General features: G+C 43.6%; 1 protein-coding gene across 4 annotated transcripts in view; it reads right to left on the minus strand.

Moving 5' to 3' along the window:
* Positions 1-13,846, minus strand: part of EXOC6 (exocyst complex component 6) — a 232,202-nt gene that overhangs the window by 79,513 nt on the left and 138,843 nt on the right. For 2 of the 4 annotated variants that reach the window (XM_066600989.1, XM_066600990.1), the window contains exon 19: positions 5,142-5,171. The exons of the other annotated variants lie outside the window; for them this stretch is intronic. In XM_066600989.1, the coding sequence (XP_066457086.1) occupies positions 5,142-5,171 (30 nt within the window). The remainder of the gene's footprint in view (positions 1-5,141; positions 5,172-13,846) is intronic. 4 annotated transcript variants of the gene reach the window in all.

The following is a 13,846-nucleotide window of genomic DNA, read 5'->3' on the forward strand; positions in this document are numbered from 1 at the left end:
GTCATTTTCAGCCAGCACTGGCTCAGAGACTTACTGTGCCGTCGAAACACTGACAATTCAGAGTTTCAAATAGGAATGTGCAATACTTAACGATAAATGACAGAAAATTGTGCAGTCTAAATGGGCTGCCTACGCTGGTGATGATGGCACCAGCCGGTTCCATCGGGCAAACAAGAATCGTAAGATTCTCGGCCCGTGTAAAAGGGCCATAAGCCGCTGCCAAAACTCTCTGGCAGTGGCTTGTCTCCCGAAAACAAGTGCATTGGGCAGTTGAAATTTAAAGGGTCAAGTCTTATTCCCCACGACATCTGTCCATAAGATGTAAGAGTTGGAAGGCTCCCATACACATTAGATGACCTGCAGATCCCAACAAAACTGCCAAGCCAATCTAAATCTAATGTGCATGGCCAACTTGAGGCTCTGTTGATGCAACACATGTGAAGTATGTTCATTGTATACGGCAAGAACGATAGCCACCATTATTTCCAGCGTGCCCAAGAACTTTCACTAGCCAAACATATGCCAAAAAGTGACATAAATATGGGTGACATACATTGGCATTCATTTCAAGGAGATCTTTAAAAAAGTTTAGACTTTTTTTTAGAATGGGAGTCAAAGGCAGACGTCCGTACCTGTATACACCTGTAACACACATTTGTTGTCAAACTTAACGCTGAATGCAATCCCGGAGTACAATGTGGACAAACACTTAGGGTCCATTTAGAATGGCCAAGTTCTTGACCAAATCTAATGAGCATAAGTCAAAACGCATTTCGATCGCTGCTCGTTTACGTTTCCTTAACACAGACCGAGAAGATCATTATTGCAGTTGTTCATCCCCATAGGCTGCCTGTACATCTCCCCCAAAGCTACACAGCCAACCGACAAGCATTTTTCTGCTCACTGGAACTAAACGATCAGCTGATGAATGAGCATTTTGGTTGATTATTGGTCCTGTTATACTCCAAACTGTTCGGGGAATGTTCAGACCTGATAATTGGCCAGTGTAAAAGGACCATTAGATACAAATCCCAAATTGTACGTACAAATGATGGAACAAAAAAACTCGCATTAGAAAAAATAAAAAAATTACTTACCTTGAAGAGGTTTTCCAGGGCAAAACTATTGATGACCAGGTCATCAATAGTTAATCGCTGGGGACCGCCACTTGGGATCCCCAACAATAAGCTGATCGTCCAGGCTCCTGTCAGTGCAGTGGGCTGGAGGTGTGTCATAGTAGAGGGGAGCTAAAGTGCCATAACTAGCTTTGCGATGCTGAAGCTAGCTGCTACACTTCTGGCACTTCCGCCTACGTCACTGGGAATGACCAGGGAAGCGTAATAGCTGTCTCAGCATCCATTGATTTCAATGGGAGTGAAGCCCGCTATGACACTTCTGCTCCCGACTACTATGACGCACGTCCGGCCTGCTGAACTGACAGTAGGATAGGCGATCAGCTCATCGTTGGGGATTCCGAGTGACGTGTCCCTGGCCATTAACTACTGATGACCTATCCTGAGTATAGGTTATCGTTAGTTTTTGCCTGGAAGGCATACCCCTTTAAGGCATTGAGCACCATTAGAATGACTCTAGGGCATTTGCACCAAAAACACAGATTTTAGCATTTAGTAACGCAGTCTACTGTAAGCTATAGAAACCAACATGCCGGATTCATACAGTCAAACAACATATGATCTGCTTGCAGTAAGTCTATGCTGTCATGAGGGCCGTTTGTGACTAGCTTGAAAACAATGCTTATTTAAAGGGGCCATGTATATTACAGAATATGTTACTATGGTATGGATTTGAGCAGCTGTAACTCATCAGCGGTGGTCCTCTATGACACGAAGCAGTGCACACTATACATAATACATATACAGTATCAGAGGCTGGACCTCTTTAGTAGGCAGACCCTACATATATTATTCTGCAAGGAAGAAGATAGCAGGTTAGTTGTGAGCGGGTTAAAATGTTGAGGCAAAAGCAATAATAAAGCTTTCATTGAGCCTAATATATAAAACATCAAGGCCAATTTATTTATGAAGCATAATGGCTTTTGCATTAGTATAGTGAGAGTGCCGTAAATCCCAATATCAAATACCCCATCATCATACTCACAGGGCTGCAGAAAACCCAGCTATTGGGGATTACTCAAGATACCTTAAAGGGGTTGTTCCACTACTAACTATTTTGCTGTGGAGAGCTTTTAGCTCCATACATTGCGCAGGGGCCTGGGTGGATTCTGCAGGCTGAATCTCATTCACTTTTATAGGAGTCAGCCTGCAGTACCAACCCGGGCCACTGTTCAATGTACGGAGCTGTCTGCTTGCTGCAGCAAAACAGCTAGAAATAGAACAACCCCTTTAGAGAGGATTTACATTTTTATGTAAATTAAGTTTAAAGGGAATGTGGAGCATAAAAAAAAGGAGCAGCTGGGTATGGTTTTAAATAACAAATAGGCCCGTACGCACCCGTGAAACGCCATTACTCCAAGCCAACACTTCTGTGGTCTCCTGTAACAGACTTCGACTCTGTAGCCAATCGACCGCTGCAGTGTTCACGTGCCATACATATAGGCATTACCACTATGGTCAATAATTGGCTGCAGTAGTCATGTGCCAGTATAGCTAGTTATCACTGATTGGCTGGAGCATCAGCGAGGGAGGAGACTATGGGATTATTTCTTATTGTAGCAACCCGTTGTATTTTGTAAAGCTGTAATCCCTGTAGGATGAAAGCTTCAGCAACTCTTTACTGTGTTTACTAATTCCTCACAGTTTTCAAAATCTCTGTTTACTGTCAGTGAATGAAAACATTTTTGTTAACATTCAAAAGGTGCAAAACTTTAACCTATTTCCATCCATGGACAGCAGTAGAGATCTTGATGAAATGACAAGTAAAATTGCAGGAAATTGTATTACAAAGTTTTTTTTCAACTTCTAGAATAAAATTACAGAAGGCAGGCAATGGTTAAAAATAACCAACTAAAGGGGTTGTCCAGTTGTAAACCGTATAGCCCATTCTCAGGACAGGTCATCAACAGTGGATGGGCAGGGGTCAGTTGCCCAGGGTCTTCACTGATCCGCTGTTTGCTGGGCCAATGCATTCCTACACTGAGCAGGAAGCAGACAGCTCCATTCTCACTGCAGTGGCCAGGCCCGGTATTACAAGCAAAGTTCTTCCGTCTCAACTTCCGACCTCACTGCTAGTCTGTCTACACCGGCTGCTACGGTGACGTTCTGTATACATACAAGACTGCAACAACCAATTACTGGCCTCAAGACATATACTGCTGAGGCCAGTGATTGGCTGTAGTGGTCATGTGTGTACATGGACTGTCTCCGCCACAACTTATGTTAACACAGACCATAGGCGGCAATGCTGGACTTGTGGGAGATGGAAGCATTAAGTAGGACTAAGGCTCTTGGAGCGATAAATCGTTCACACTAACGCAGAAAGTTTATGCAGGCAGTTAAATCGCTGAAATTGCGTTTTCTGATCGGTCAGTCGTTCCCATTCACTGTACGGACCCCATTATAGTCAATTGTGTCCATTCTGTGTCATTGGGTTCTGTCATATGACGATTCCGTTCAGGCACTGCTTGCTGTCTGCATACTCCATAATGGGGCAGGAAAACAGAGCCCCAAAGCAGCGGTGTGAACGAGCCTATAAGCCATGCTGGCTTTAGAGGTTTTCGTTTCCATCTAGCAGTCCCATCGAGGGAGCAGCTATATGGGAAAAAACAAAGGCTTCAGTTTTTCTGCCCGTAGACAAGCATTCAAAGTGAAGACCTTCAGTTTCAATCGGTTTGTCAATTTTCAGTTTTTCAAGCTAAAACCAAAGCCTGGGTTGCAACATTTCCATTTTTTTTTAACATTGTTGTCAATGGAAAACTGAAGCAAATGGAAAGCTATTAAGGATGAGCGAGTATACTCGCTAAGGCACTACTCGCTCGAGTAATGTGCCTTAGCCGAGTATCTCCCTGCACGTCCCGAAAGATTCGGGTGCCACCGCGGGGCGGGGAGCTGCGGGGGAGAGCAGGGAGGAACGGAGGGGAGATCTCTCTCTCCCTCTCTCCCGGCCGCTCTCCCCTGCTCCCCGCCGCAACTCACCTGTCAGCTGCGGCGGCCCCCGAATCTTTAGGGACGTGCAGGGAGATACTCGTCTAAAGCACATTACTCGAGCGAGTAGTGCCTTAGCGAGTATACTCGCTCATCCCTAAAAGCTATCCTTACGCTTCCATTTTTCATTCCGTTTTTCTTGCGGTTTAGCTGCTTCTACAATGGAACAACTAGATGGAAACAAACAATGCTGGTTTCACATCTGTGTTGAAACTTCTGGCCGGAGGTTAATTCGCAGATCTGGTGGCAAATACCGGTAGAAAAAGCACTGCAAGCAGCGCTGGGTGGCAAATGGGCGGACCCCATTGACTGTTCGGCAGCGGGGTTTTCTGTTCCCTGAACGGAGCAGGAAAGCGGAATCCGTGTGAAGCCACTCTGAATCCACTTTCACACGGCCGAGAAAATCGTGCGAGATCGGTGCGTTACGAGAAACACAAATCTCGCATTCTTTTGAATGGGGCCACAAACATGAGCGATTTTTTCAAGCATTGTGGGAAAAAAATTGTCCTATTTTTGAGCATTCCCTAGGAACGTCTCGCTGTCTTCAATGGGGCCTGGAAGAACATTGCACGGCATGAAAACAATGGAAACACTTGCTGATCCGTTCAGTCACGCCGGAGGATCGCCATTTCTCCGAAGTGATGCGAGGTGTTTTGGACACAAAAATGCATCACATCCGCGGGGAAATCCCACGTTCCAGATCTTGATATCGGCCCGATACCGCACTCACCCATGTAAAATTAGGCCAAGCCTTAGTTTACCATTTTTAACTATTTCCTGCCCTTTGTAATTGTTTCTATAAGTTGGACAACCCCTTTAATCTCTGAATAAGCTTTATTTAATTTCTGACTGAATCTCGTTAACATTTTCTATAATTTGGTTAATGAAGTTATAGGTTTCAGTCATTTCATCTATATTACAAGGCGTCCAATAGTTTTAGAAGAACTGACCTACTGGTTCTAAGGACCAATTTGCATGTTTAGTAGACAGTCATTAATGAAGAAGCTGGCAGCTACTTACCGACATAGCTCCATGGTCATTGCTGTTATTCTGAAGGGAAAGCGGCAGAGCAATGAAAACACAAAAGGAAGAAATGTAAATAGCAAAGAAATGTTAGAAGCGGAGAGCAGAAAAAGAGAAGCAACGAGCAGGTTATTCATCAGTATTATTGTATGCAGAGGCGCCGGAGAGTCTGCGGCTGCGCCAAACATAGGACAGCGGATAGACCTACTGCAGGACCGGGACTCAGAGTTATCAGGTGCACAAAGAAGCACTAATATCAGGTAAAGGGTTAATCAACTGAGGGCTGCAAAACGAGGGGGTACATTCATAACCGGACGGTGTTCCATTTTTTTCAGTGCATTCAACCTAAAAAATGGAATTGCTTTGACAAATCTACCCTATGTGTAAATGGGCAGATGGTCGGAACCAGGAGCTTACTGCACACTGCGTTATTATTGAGTATGCGGTAAACTACTCAGCTGCCCCTAGTGGTGGTTTTGTGAATTGGAGTTATCTCCTATTGCAGCCTCATCCTATCTTAGGCAGCGGAAATGTTGACATTTATAGTGTACCTAAACCTGTTTCAGCTTTTTTTTGCAGATATGAAAAATACATGGCATCAAAGAAAAAAACCCGACACACAGACTGAGGCCATATGAAGCTGCACCTAGCCCTACTAAGTGTAGACTAGCTGTCATTATGACTCCCATACACTGTATCCATATCTATCATATGTAGAGAAGCAGAAGCGTAAAGGACATAATAAAGAAGTTCTGAGCAGTGTAGATGTGATTCCAGTAGCTGTGAGAGTAAAATACTATTCGCTGCTCTCACTCAGCTTGTCTTCCCTTTCCAACTCTCCCCAAACTTCTGTGGGCAGCATGTAATCTGATCTGTCAGTGAGTTGTTAGCTTCCTTGTCTACCAAAATAGATTTTAGCAACTTTTTAAAGTGAGAGAAAAGTTTAGGAGGGTGAAAAGAAAAGGAGCCTGATAAGTGGAGGGGGAAAGCATTTTTCTCTGATAAGATTACAAAGTTTCCTATATTTGCCTGTTATTGACTAATGCAAAGGTTGTTGAAAGTTTGGTGACCATTTAAGGCTTTTTTTGCAGTAAAAGTACATTTAAAAATAAATCGCAACAGAATTTTGTACTTACAGAGGATATTAAAAGCCTACACACCCCTGATAAATGATATGACATCACTGAATGGCTGTGATTGGTTTATCGAGCGCCGGCTGTGATTGGCAGACGCTCGATCCAATCACAGCGCTGACGGCGGGGATTTTTAAAGCAAGCCGGGGAAAAGACAGCAGCACCTGGGCGCACCGCCGGAGAGAGCATCGCATCGGGGACACAGACGCCGGCTGATAGATGAGGATTGAGGTTTTTTTTTTACCTCACTCGAGTATAAGTCGAGGGGGGCTTTTTCAGCACATTTTTTTTTGTGCTAAAAAACTTGACTTATACTCGAGTATATACGGTGCTTTGCTGATGCATCCTTTGACTTTATGACAGCATTCAGTGTTTTGGGTCGGTGTCTATCAGCATGGCGCATCCTGACCTGGCAATCTTTGCCCTCTCTTCCTTGCAAAAGTGCTCCAAATCTGTCATACTGCGAGGGCATCTCGTGTGTAGCGCCCTCTTCAGGTCAACCCACAGATCATCAATGGGATTCAGGTTTAGACTCTGGCCTGGGCCATTTCAAAACTCTAATCTTCTTTGGGTTAATTGTCGTGCTGAAATTCTTCACCCTCTTCAGCTTTTTAGCAGAGGCCTGAACTTTTGTATCAAAATAGACTGACATTTGGAACTGCTCATACTTCCTTCCACCTTGACTGTCAGGAAAATCCTACTAGAAGAGCTGAACTTTATATGAGGGTAAATCAGAATCACTGTAATTAATGGCAGCGGAGCGCTGACTGCTATGTAACATGAGTTTACATGTGATTGGCTGATTCTGAACACAACCACATCCCCAAATATAAGAGGGCATCCACACTTATGCAACTACATCATTTTAGTTTTGGTATTTTTCCACCTTAAAATGTATCAATCAGTTTGTATTTTAATGGAATTGTACAGATAACGGTTCACACTGAAGACAGAAATAAATCCAAAATGGTTCATCTTTGTTGGATTTTTTTTAACATGACAAAAACCTGGCACTTTAACAGGGGTGTGTAGACTTTTTATATCCTCTGTATATAAAAAAAATGGGAATATTCCTAAAAGATTTTATACCAGTTTCTGGGGCAAAAAAAAGTTGCACATTTTTGTGCAAGTGGCCATGTTTAAAAAAGGGGCATGGCTAGTCATAGGGGGCGTGGCCACCCAGACAGACACATAGCGTAGATCATACCAGAAACAGGCGCCATATCCGATCGGCATAAATTTCTGCTTAGGCGCATAGTCTGCCTCTTCAGGTATTTCATGCATAATGCGTTGGCAGAAAAAATATTAAGACTGGCATTTGAAATGTCAGTCTTTATAAATTTTCGCCCATTGTGTCCAAAAAGTGGTGGATGGTGGTGCAGGCAGCAAAAAGTAGCAAATTTTTGTGAAATTTTTTTTTTTTTTAAAGCTAGGAACTGGCGTAAAAGGTTTTATGAATGTCTCCCTATGGCGCTCAGCTGAGCCAGGTGGAGACAAACTCCACCAATAAATTGGTTACCCCCTATCTACAGTATTGGGATTAACTTTTAATTTTAGGAAATTCTTTTTATTGCGCATACAAAAATTTTCAGTTCATTGTCAGGTACATTTTTATATTTAACCCTTTCCTATCCACTGTGTGACTTTTTCCAACATTCTGATTGAAGCCTGTACAGCTCTGATGTCGAAAAGACGTTCGGCAGGGTATTCTTACTGTACTGTATATTACTGGCCACTCTGTTGTCAGGGGCCTCTTCGACATGTCACATACTGCAGTACTGGCTCTAGCCAGAAGATGGCGCCATTGTAAAATGGCAGAAAGAGAAAGACCCCTAGGAAACCCTGAATCCAAAATTGGATTGCAAAGGCTTAAAACCTTAGAGACAATTAGGCTGCAACGTCTGTAGTCTCTTATATGAGGGCTTCAGCTCCATAGTAGGAAACATCTGAATTTGCCAAAAGTTCCAGCTTTTCGTTCGGCTCTATTGAGCTCGTATTGTAATAAGTAACTTCTTACATTTTATTTTGCATTGTTTGTAGTGATCTGCCCCAATGTAGAGAACAAGTGGAAAAACTGAATTAAATTACATGAAGATGCAGCCTTGTGACGTCATAGCTAGGGATGAGCGAGTATACTCGCTAAGGCACTACTCGCTCGAGTAATGTGCCTTAGCCGAGTATCTCCCCGCTCGTCCCGAAAGATTCGGGTGCCACCACGGGGTGGGACCTGCGGGGGAGAGCAGGGAGGAACGGAGGGGAGATCTCTCTCTCCCTCTCTCCCGCCCGCTCTCCCCCGCTCCCCGCCGCAACTCACCTGTCAGCTGCGGCGGCACCCGAATCTTTCGGGACGAGCAGGGAGATACTCGGCTAAGGCACATTACTCGAGCGAGTAGTGCCTTAGCGAGTATACTTGCTCATCCCTAGTCATAGCCCATAAAACATACGTGTAGGTAATTTGTACACAGTAGGGAAAATTACTCCTGCGAGTGCCCATGCTTTATTCATGTACTTGTAGAGGTTAATTATAGATATAGGCATTAGTGTACATTTTTGTACTGCTTATACAGTATTTGAGATTACTGAAAACTAAACTAATGAGCCATAATCTCTAGCTCAATGTACCAAACATGTCCTATACCCGGGCATATGCCGTCACCCTGAGGATTATTATGCAGAATTAGAGGTGGTTAAAGAGGATAAGTGTTAATTAAACAGAATTTATGAAGTCGGGCGATGATTGAGGCACTTGACAGAGAACACTTATAACCCACGGGAAGCAATGCAACGAAAAACAACGATAACATTCACAATTCACTTTTGGTGGGTTTTGAAGACATTGCAAGATATGTAGATCAAAGTTGGCGGAATTTCAGTGGAATCGACAACAATCGAATGTGCATCAGGACGTCTTGATGGTAAATATCATGGGATAAGCAGCTACTATAGTCTGTCTCCGGAAAGAAGTGAATGCAGCCGATAGCGATGGCATTGAGTTAATCATTCCGCCATTCCTGGTTGGGGACTGCATATCTGTCCTGTCCTTGCCTCTCCAGTGGTCAACAGAGATGGTCAGGTGATCAACACCAGTGACGAATGTCAAAGCTGGCCAATCTTCAACCACCAACGGCGGATATACTAAAGCTGAATTCACCTTGTGAGTCAGACTATAGAAACCATGGTGCAGCTTATCTAAGGAAGATGTGGTAGGACCAACCTATTTGGCCCATATTTCATCACACAGACAATAGGGGAGTTTCCTGCAGCCCATAACATTGTCAGCAAACTGGCCCAACATAATGGAAATCTGCCAACTAAAATCTTATGTATACGGCCCATTTTTACTATTTAGTTTGTTCTTACACAATTTTAGTGGTTTCTAACGATGTCAGTCATTGACGGTAGATTGATTAATAAGTGGGCGGCACTGAGTGTAAAAGTGGAAGCAATAGGTTTGATGGATTAAGTGACCAGAGGGGAAGGCTTGCAGGTTCAGTTGAGGACCCATCACACAGTTTCTGCCTTGGGCTCATTGAATTTGCATTCCCTACTGATGACCTCAACTACCAACTCATAGGATACACTAGCCTATATACTGTATATAGTATTGTCCTGTCAGTCATATTCCCAACAGCTGTTATAGAAAAAGAATTTTGGAAGATTAGTCTTATTTGGGCTAGATAACGCGTTGGATGATAAATCAAGAGGTCCAGGCTGTCATGTCAAGGTGCACATCTACACAAATTATCAAAAAAAATCAAGCACCTAGAAGGAATCGTCAGAAACTTTCTATGTGTGATTATAACTTGGATATAAATAAGTGATTATAATATCAGAGCAGAAGGATAATTTATTGTGGAAATCTGACCACTTGAAGGGAGGTACTAGTATCCTGTTGGACCACCTCTAGCTTGGATACAAGATGTGATACGGGCAGGCATGGAGGTTCTAGTACCCTGTTGTATCGCCTCTATCTTGTGTACAAGATGTGATATGGGTGGGCATGGGGGCTCTAGTACCCTGTTGTACCGCCTATAGCTTGTATACAAGATGTGATATGGGTGGGCATGGAGGCTCTAGTACCCTGTTGTACTGCCTCTAGCTTGGATGCAAGATGTGATGCAGGTGGTCATGCAGGCTCTACTACCATGTGTGGTCCGCCTCTAGCTTGGATGTAAGATGTGATACGGGAGGGCATGGAAGCTTTAGTACCATGTTATACTGCCTCTAGCTTGGATGCAAGATGCAATACATGCAGACATGGAAGCTCTATTACCCTGTTGTACCGGCTCTAGCTTGGATAAAAGATGTGATATGGGCGAGCATGGAGGCTCTAGTACCCTTTTGTACCGCCTTCTAGCTTGTGTACAAGATGTGATACAGGCAAGCATTGAGGCTGCAGGATGTCCTGAACATATCACTGAGCTGTCATTGTTCCTCGTACCACAACTAGGGATGATAGAATGTTGTACACGATGGCCCCCATAACCATCACACCAGCATTGGTTGTCGCTGAAGACAATTCGATTCCACACCGTAGCAGTTTAGTTTCATCATTCATGACACCACTGCAAATGATGAGCGGGTATCAAAGGCAGTACACTTAATAGGTACCATAAGACCAAATGTCCTTTAGCCAAGCACCTGGAAATCATTCCAACAGACACAAGGGTCAGTAAAGGTGGTGCCCCTATCTCTGGATGGTGGACAATGAAAAAGTAGGAGCTGCTTGTGTTTGTCGGATGGGCAGACAATCCTCTCAACTGACGGTCTGTCCTTACCCGGTCGCCCTGTGTGCGTGCCCTCGTGCATCCACTGGTCCCAATTCCTCCTGGTCACAACGGCCCAGGTGATGGGAAATTCGTTGATACGACCATCTAGTTTCTCGCACCCCATCTCAAACTCTGTTAACTGGGTGATATCTCTTAGATTGCGTCAGAGGCGTCTAGTGGTCAACAAGCGGAAAAAGAGGTCCACTACACACAAGTTGCCTCTGAGAGACTTTTTATAGGCAAGGGTGAAACCATTTCTAGGGCCTCAGGTGGCAAGACAATTCATCTAATCATGGCACAACTCTAATCATTTGGATATCTGTCTGAGATGTAACTGTACGCCGAGTTTTGCAGCAAAACAACAACTCCCTCTAGGTGCTTGATTTTTTTTGACAATGAGCGAATATTTATTTAATTTTTGCTTCGCTGTGTTTACTTTCCCCATTTAGTTATTACAATAACTATTTCAAGTGCCGTGCCCTTATGAGATGTCCATCCTGGAGGTCTAGTTGTCAGATTCCTCACTCTTCTGAAACACCAGGAACCAAACATTGAATTCAGCTTCTGGTGAATACTAAGTTGGCAGGCCAAGTGGAAGCCAGGAGTAAGAAGGATGGGGTAAGAAGCCATTGAACCTTGACCCTTGCAGGACCTTTTGGTTCAGGGAGGTGGAGAAGGTTTGTGGATGTCCATCTTTTTGAGAGGTCTTGTATATCCTTGGACAAGTCTTTGTGTGGCAAGCTGTACTTTTTGAGAACCATTTTGGTTGAGAAAATGATAATTACATACTTCTACTTTAATTTTCTTGACCCTCAGACTGCACCACCATGGAGGCATCCTCACACCTAGGGACAGGAAACCCGGATAAAAAGAAACTCCTCCTCTCTTTGGCGAACGAATTACGGAGACTCAAGTGCCTGACAGCCATCCCAACGAATATCGCTCTTGTGTGTTCACATAGGAATGATAATCGTTCACTTAATGGAGGCAAGGGTACACAATTAGCTTTCTTCACCTCCCCCATGACAACAGCACGAGAGATACACCAGAGATCAAAGATTATCATTTTCTCAACCCGAATGTTACTAAAAAAGTACAGTGTGCCACACAAAGAAACAAAGAAGTGCATAAGGATTCGGTCTATCACAAGACCTCTTGAAAAGGAGATGGACCCCCACAAACCTACTCTAGTTCCCTGAGCAATACGCCCCTCCAAGGGTCAAAGATCAACCGCTTCTGGCCCTTTCATCTTAGGGCCTTTTATACTGAATGATTGTTGTTAAGATTCTCGCTATAATCTTTCAGTGTAATCGCTGCTAGTGACGAATGATTATTGGTTTGTCATTCGTATTGTACAGGCATAAAAATCAAATGATGATCGGCCTGTGTAAACAGGCAGTTGTTCAACTATGAAGGACTGCCTGTTTACTCTGAATTGAGGGACATCCTGGAATGATCTTCTGCCAGCGAAGGCCTTCATTACTGGTTTGCTCCTGGCCTACCACCTCAGTGTCCACCAGGATGAAGTCAAAGTTTGGCTCCTGTTCTTGCAGGAAGGTGAGGCACCCGACTTCTAGACCTCCAGAATGGACATCCCATAAGGGCATGGCACCTGAAAAAGTTCTTGTGGTGCTGTCATAGGAGAGGGGAAAGAATGTTGTTTTCAGGCTTTCAGTAGAAAAAAATGCTCTATATGTCGAGATGAGCCAAAATTTAGATGGAAGGAAAAAAGAAACTACCGTAATATAATCTTATTTGTTCTGCATTATTACATGCAGTTACACTGAATTACAATTGAGTGTTGTAACTATAATACATTTGTATAGTGTAAACCAAGTTTATAAAGAGCAGCTGATAGTTTTGGCGACTGTAACCTATACCTACCAACAGGTTCGGGGTACTGCAGTTTGCAATGGAGTCATCTACCATATGTTTTGTTTGCTACTTTGTATCAGTATGCTTTCCTATCAAAGTGTCCATGATAGTCCTCAGATAACTAGGTACTTGGTTTGATCTAATAGCAATGCCACCCACAGTTCTCAACTAAACTTCCATTCAGTCTTCCAACTAGTGACACATTCTAGATATGTTTGTGGAGTTCATAGCTATGTTCTGGCTGAATGCGCCCACTCGCATATGCTACCATGGACCACTGCCATGTGCACTGGCACAGTTTAAAGAGACCGCACGATAGACCCTTGTTGAGCCTTCATTTCAAGATCACATATGAGCAGGTCCTGACTATGCAGAATGATATTTAACACTTCTCGGATGATCCAAAACATTTTTGGTGATATCACATAAATTATGTAGATGAGTACAAAATGCTTGAGAGCCTTTTTACACGGGATGATACAGGCATCTCCCATTAGACTATTCATTCTGCCCTCTTCTGTTATCAGGTTGCTCTCACTGATAAGGGAAGCAAATTTGACGATACATTGTATGGTATATTAGGGTAATCATAATAAGTGAACGCAAAGATCATAATGATGTCTGGAAGGGTTTTCCAGGACCATATTAGAATCTCACTCCGGAAAGGATAAAGAAGGAAGTTCTAAAAAAAATGTCAGTGACTAAACTTTTATTTAAAACTTCTTGCTGCCTGGTCCTGGATCCTTACCACCGAGACCTCAAGTAAACAGTGCTGCAGTGGTCCTCCATCATCAAATCTGACGTGTTCTCCAATACCTTTCACAGTGGATGGCATAAGACAACTGTAGTAGTGTTTATTCAGTGGGGAAGACCCAGTCACAAACAAGAGTATTTTAGCCTAAGGTGGTGGGGGTCCATGAGATCT

The sequence above is a fragment of the Eleutherodactylus coqui genome, chromosome 4 (genome assembly GCF_035609145.1).
Source record: "Eleutherodactylus coqui strain aEleCoq1 chromosome 4, aEleCoq1.hap1, whole genome shotgun sequence".
Taxonomy (NCBI): domain Eukaryota; kingdom Metazoa; phylum Chordata; class Amphibia; order Anura; family Eleutherodactylidae; genus Eleutherodactylus; species Eleutherodactylus coqui.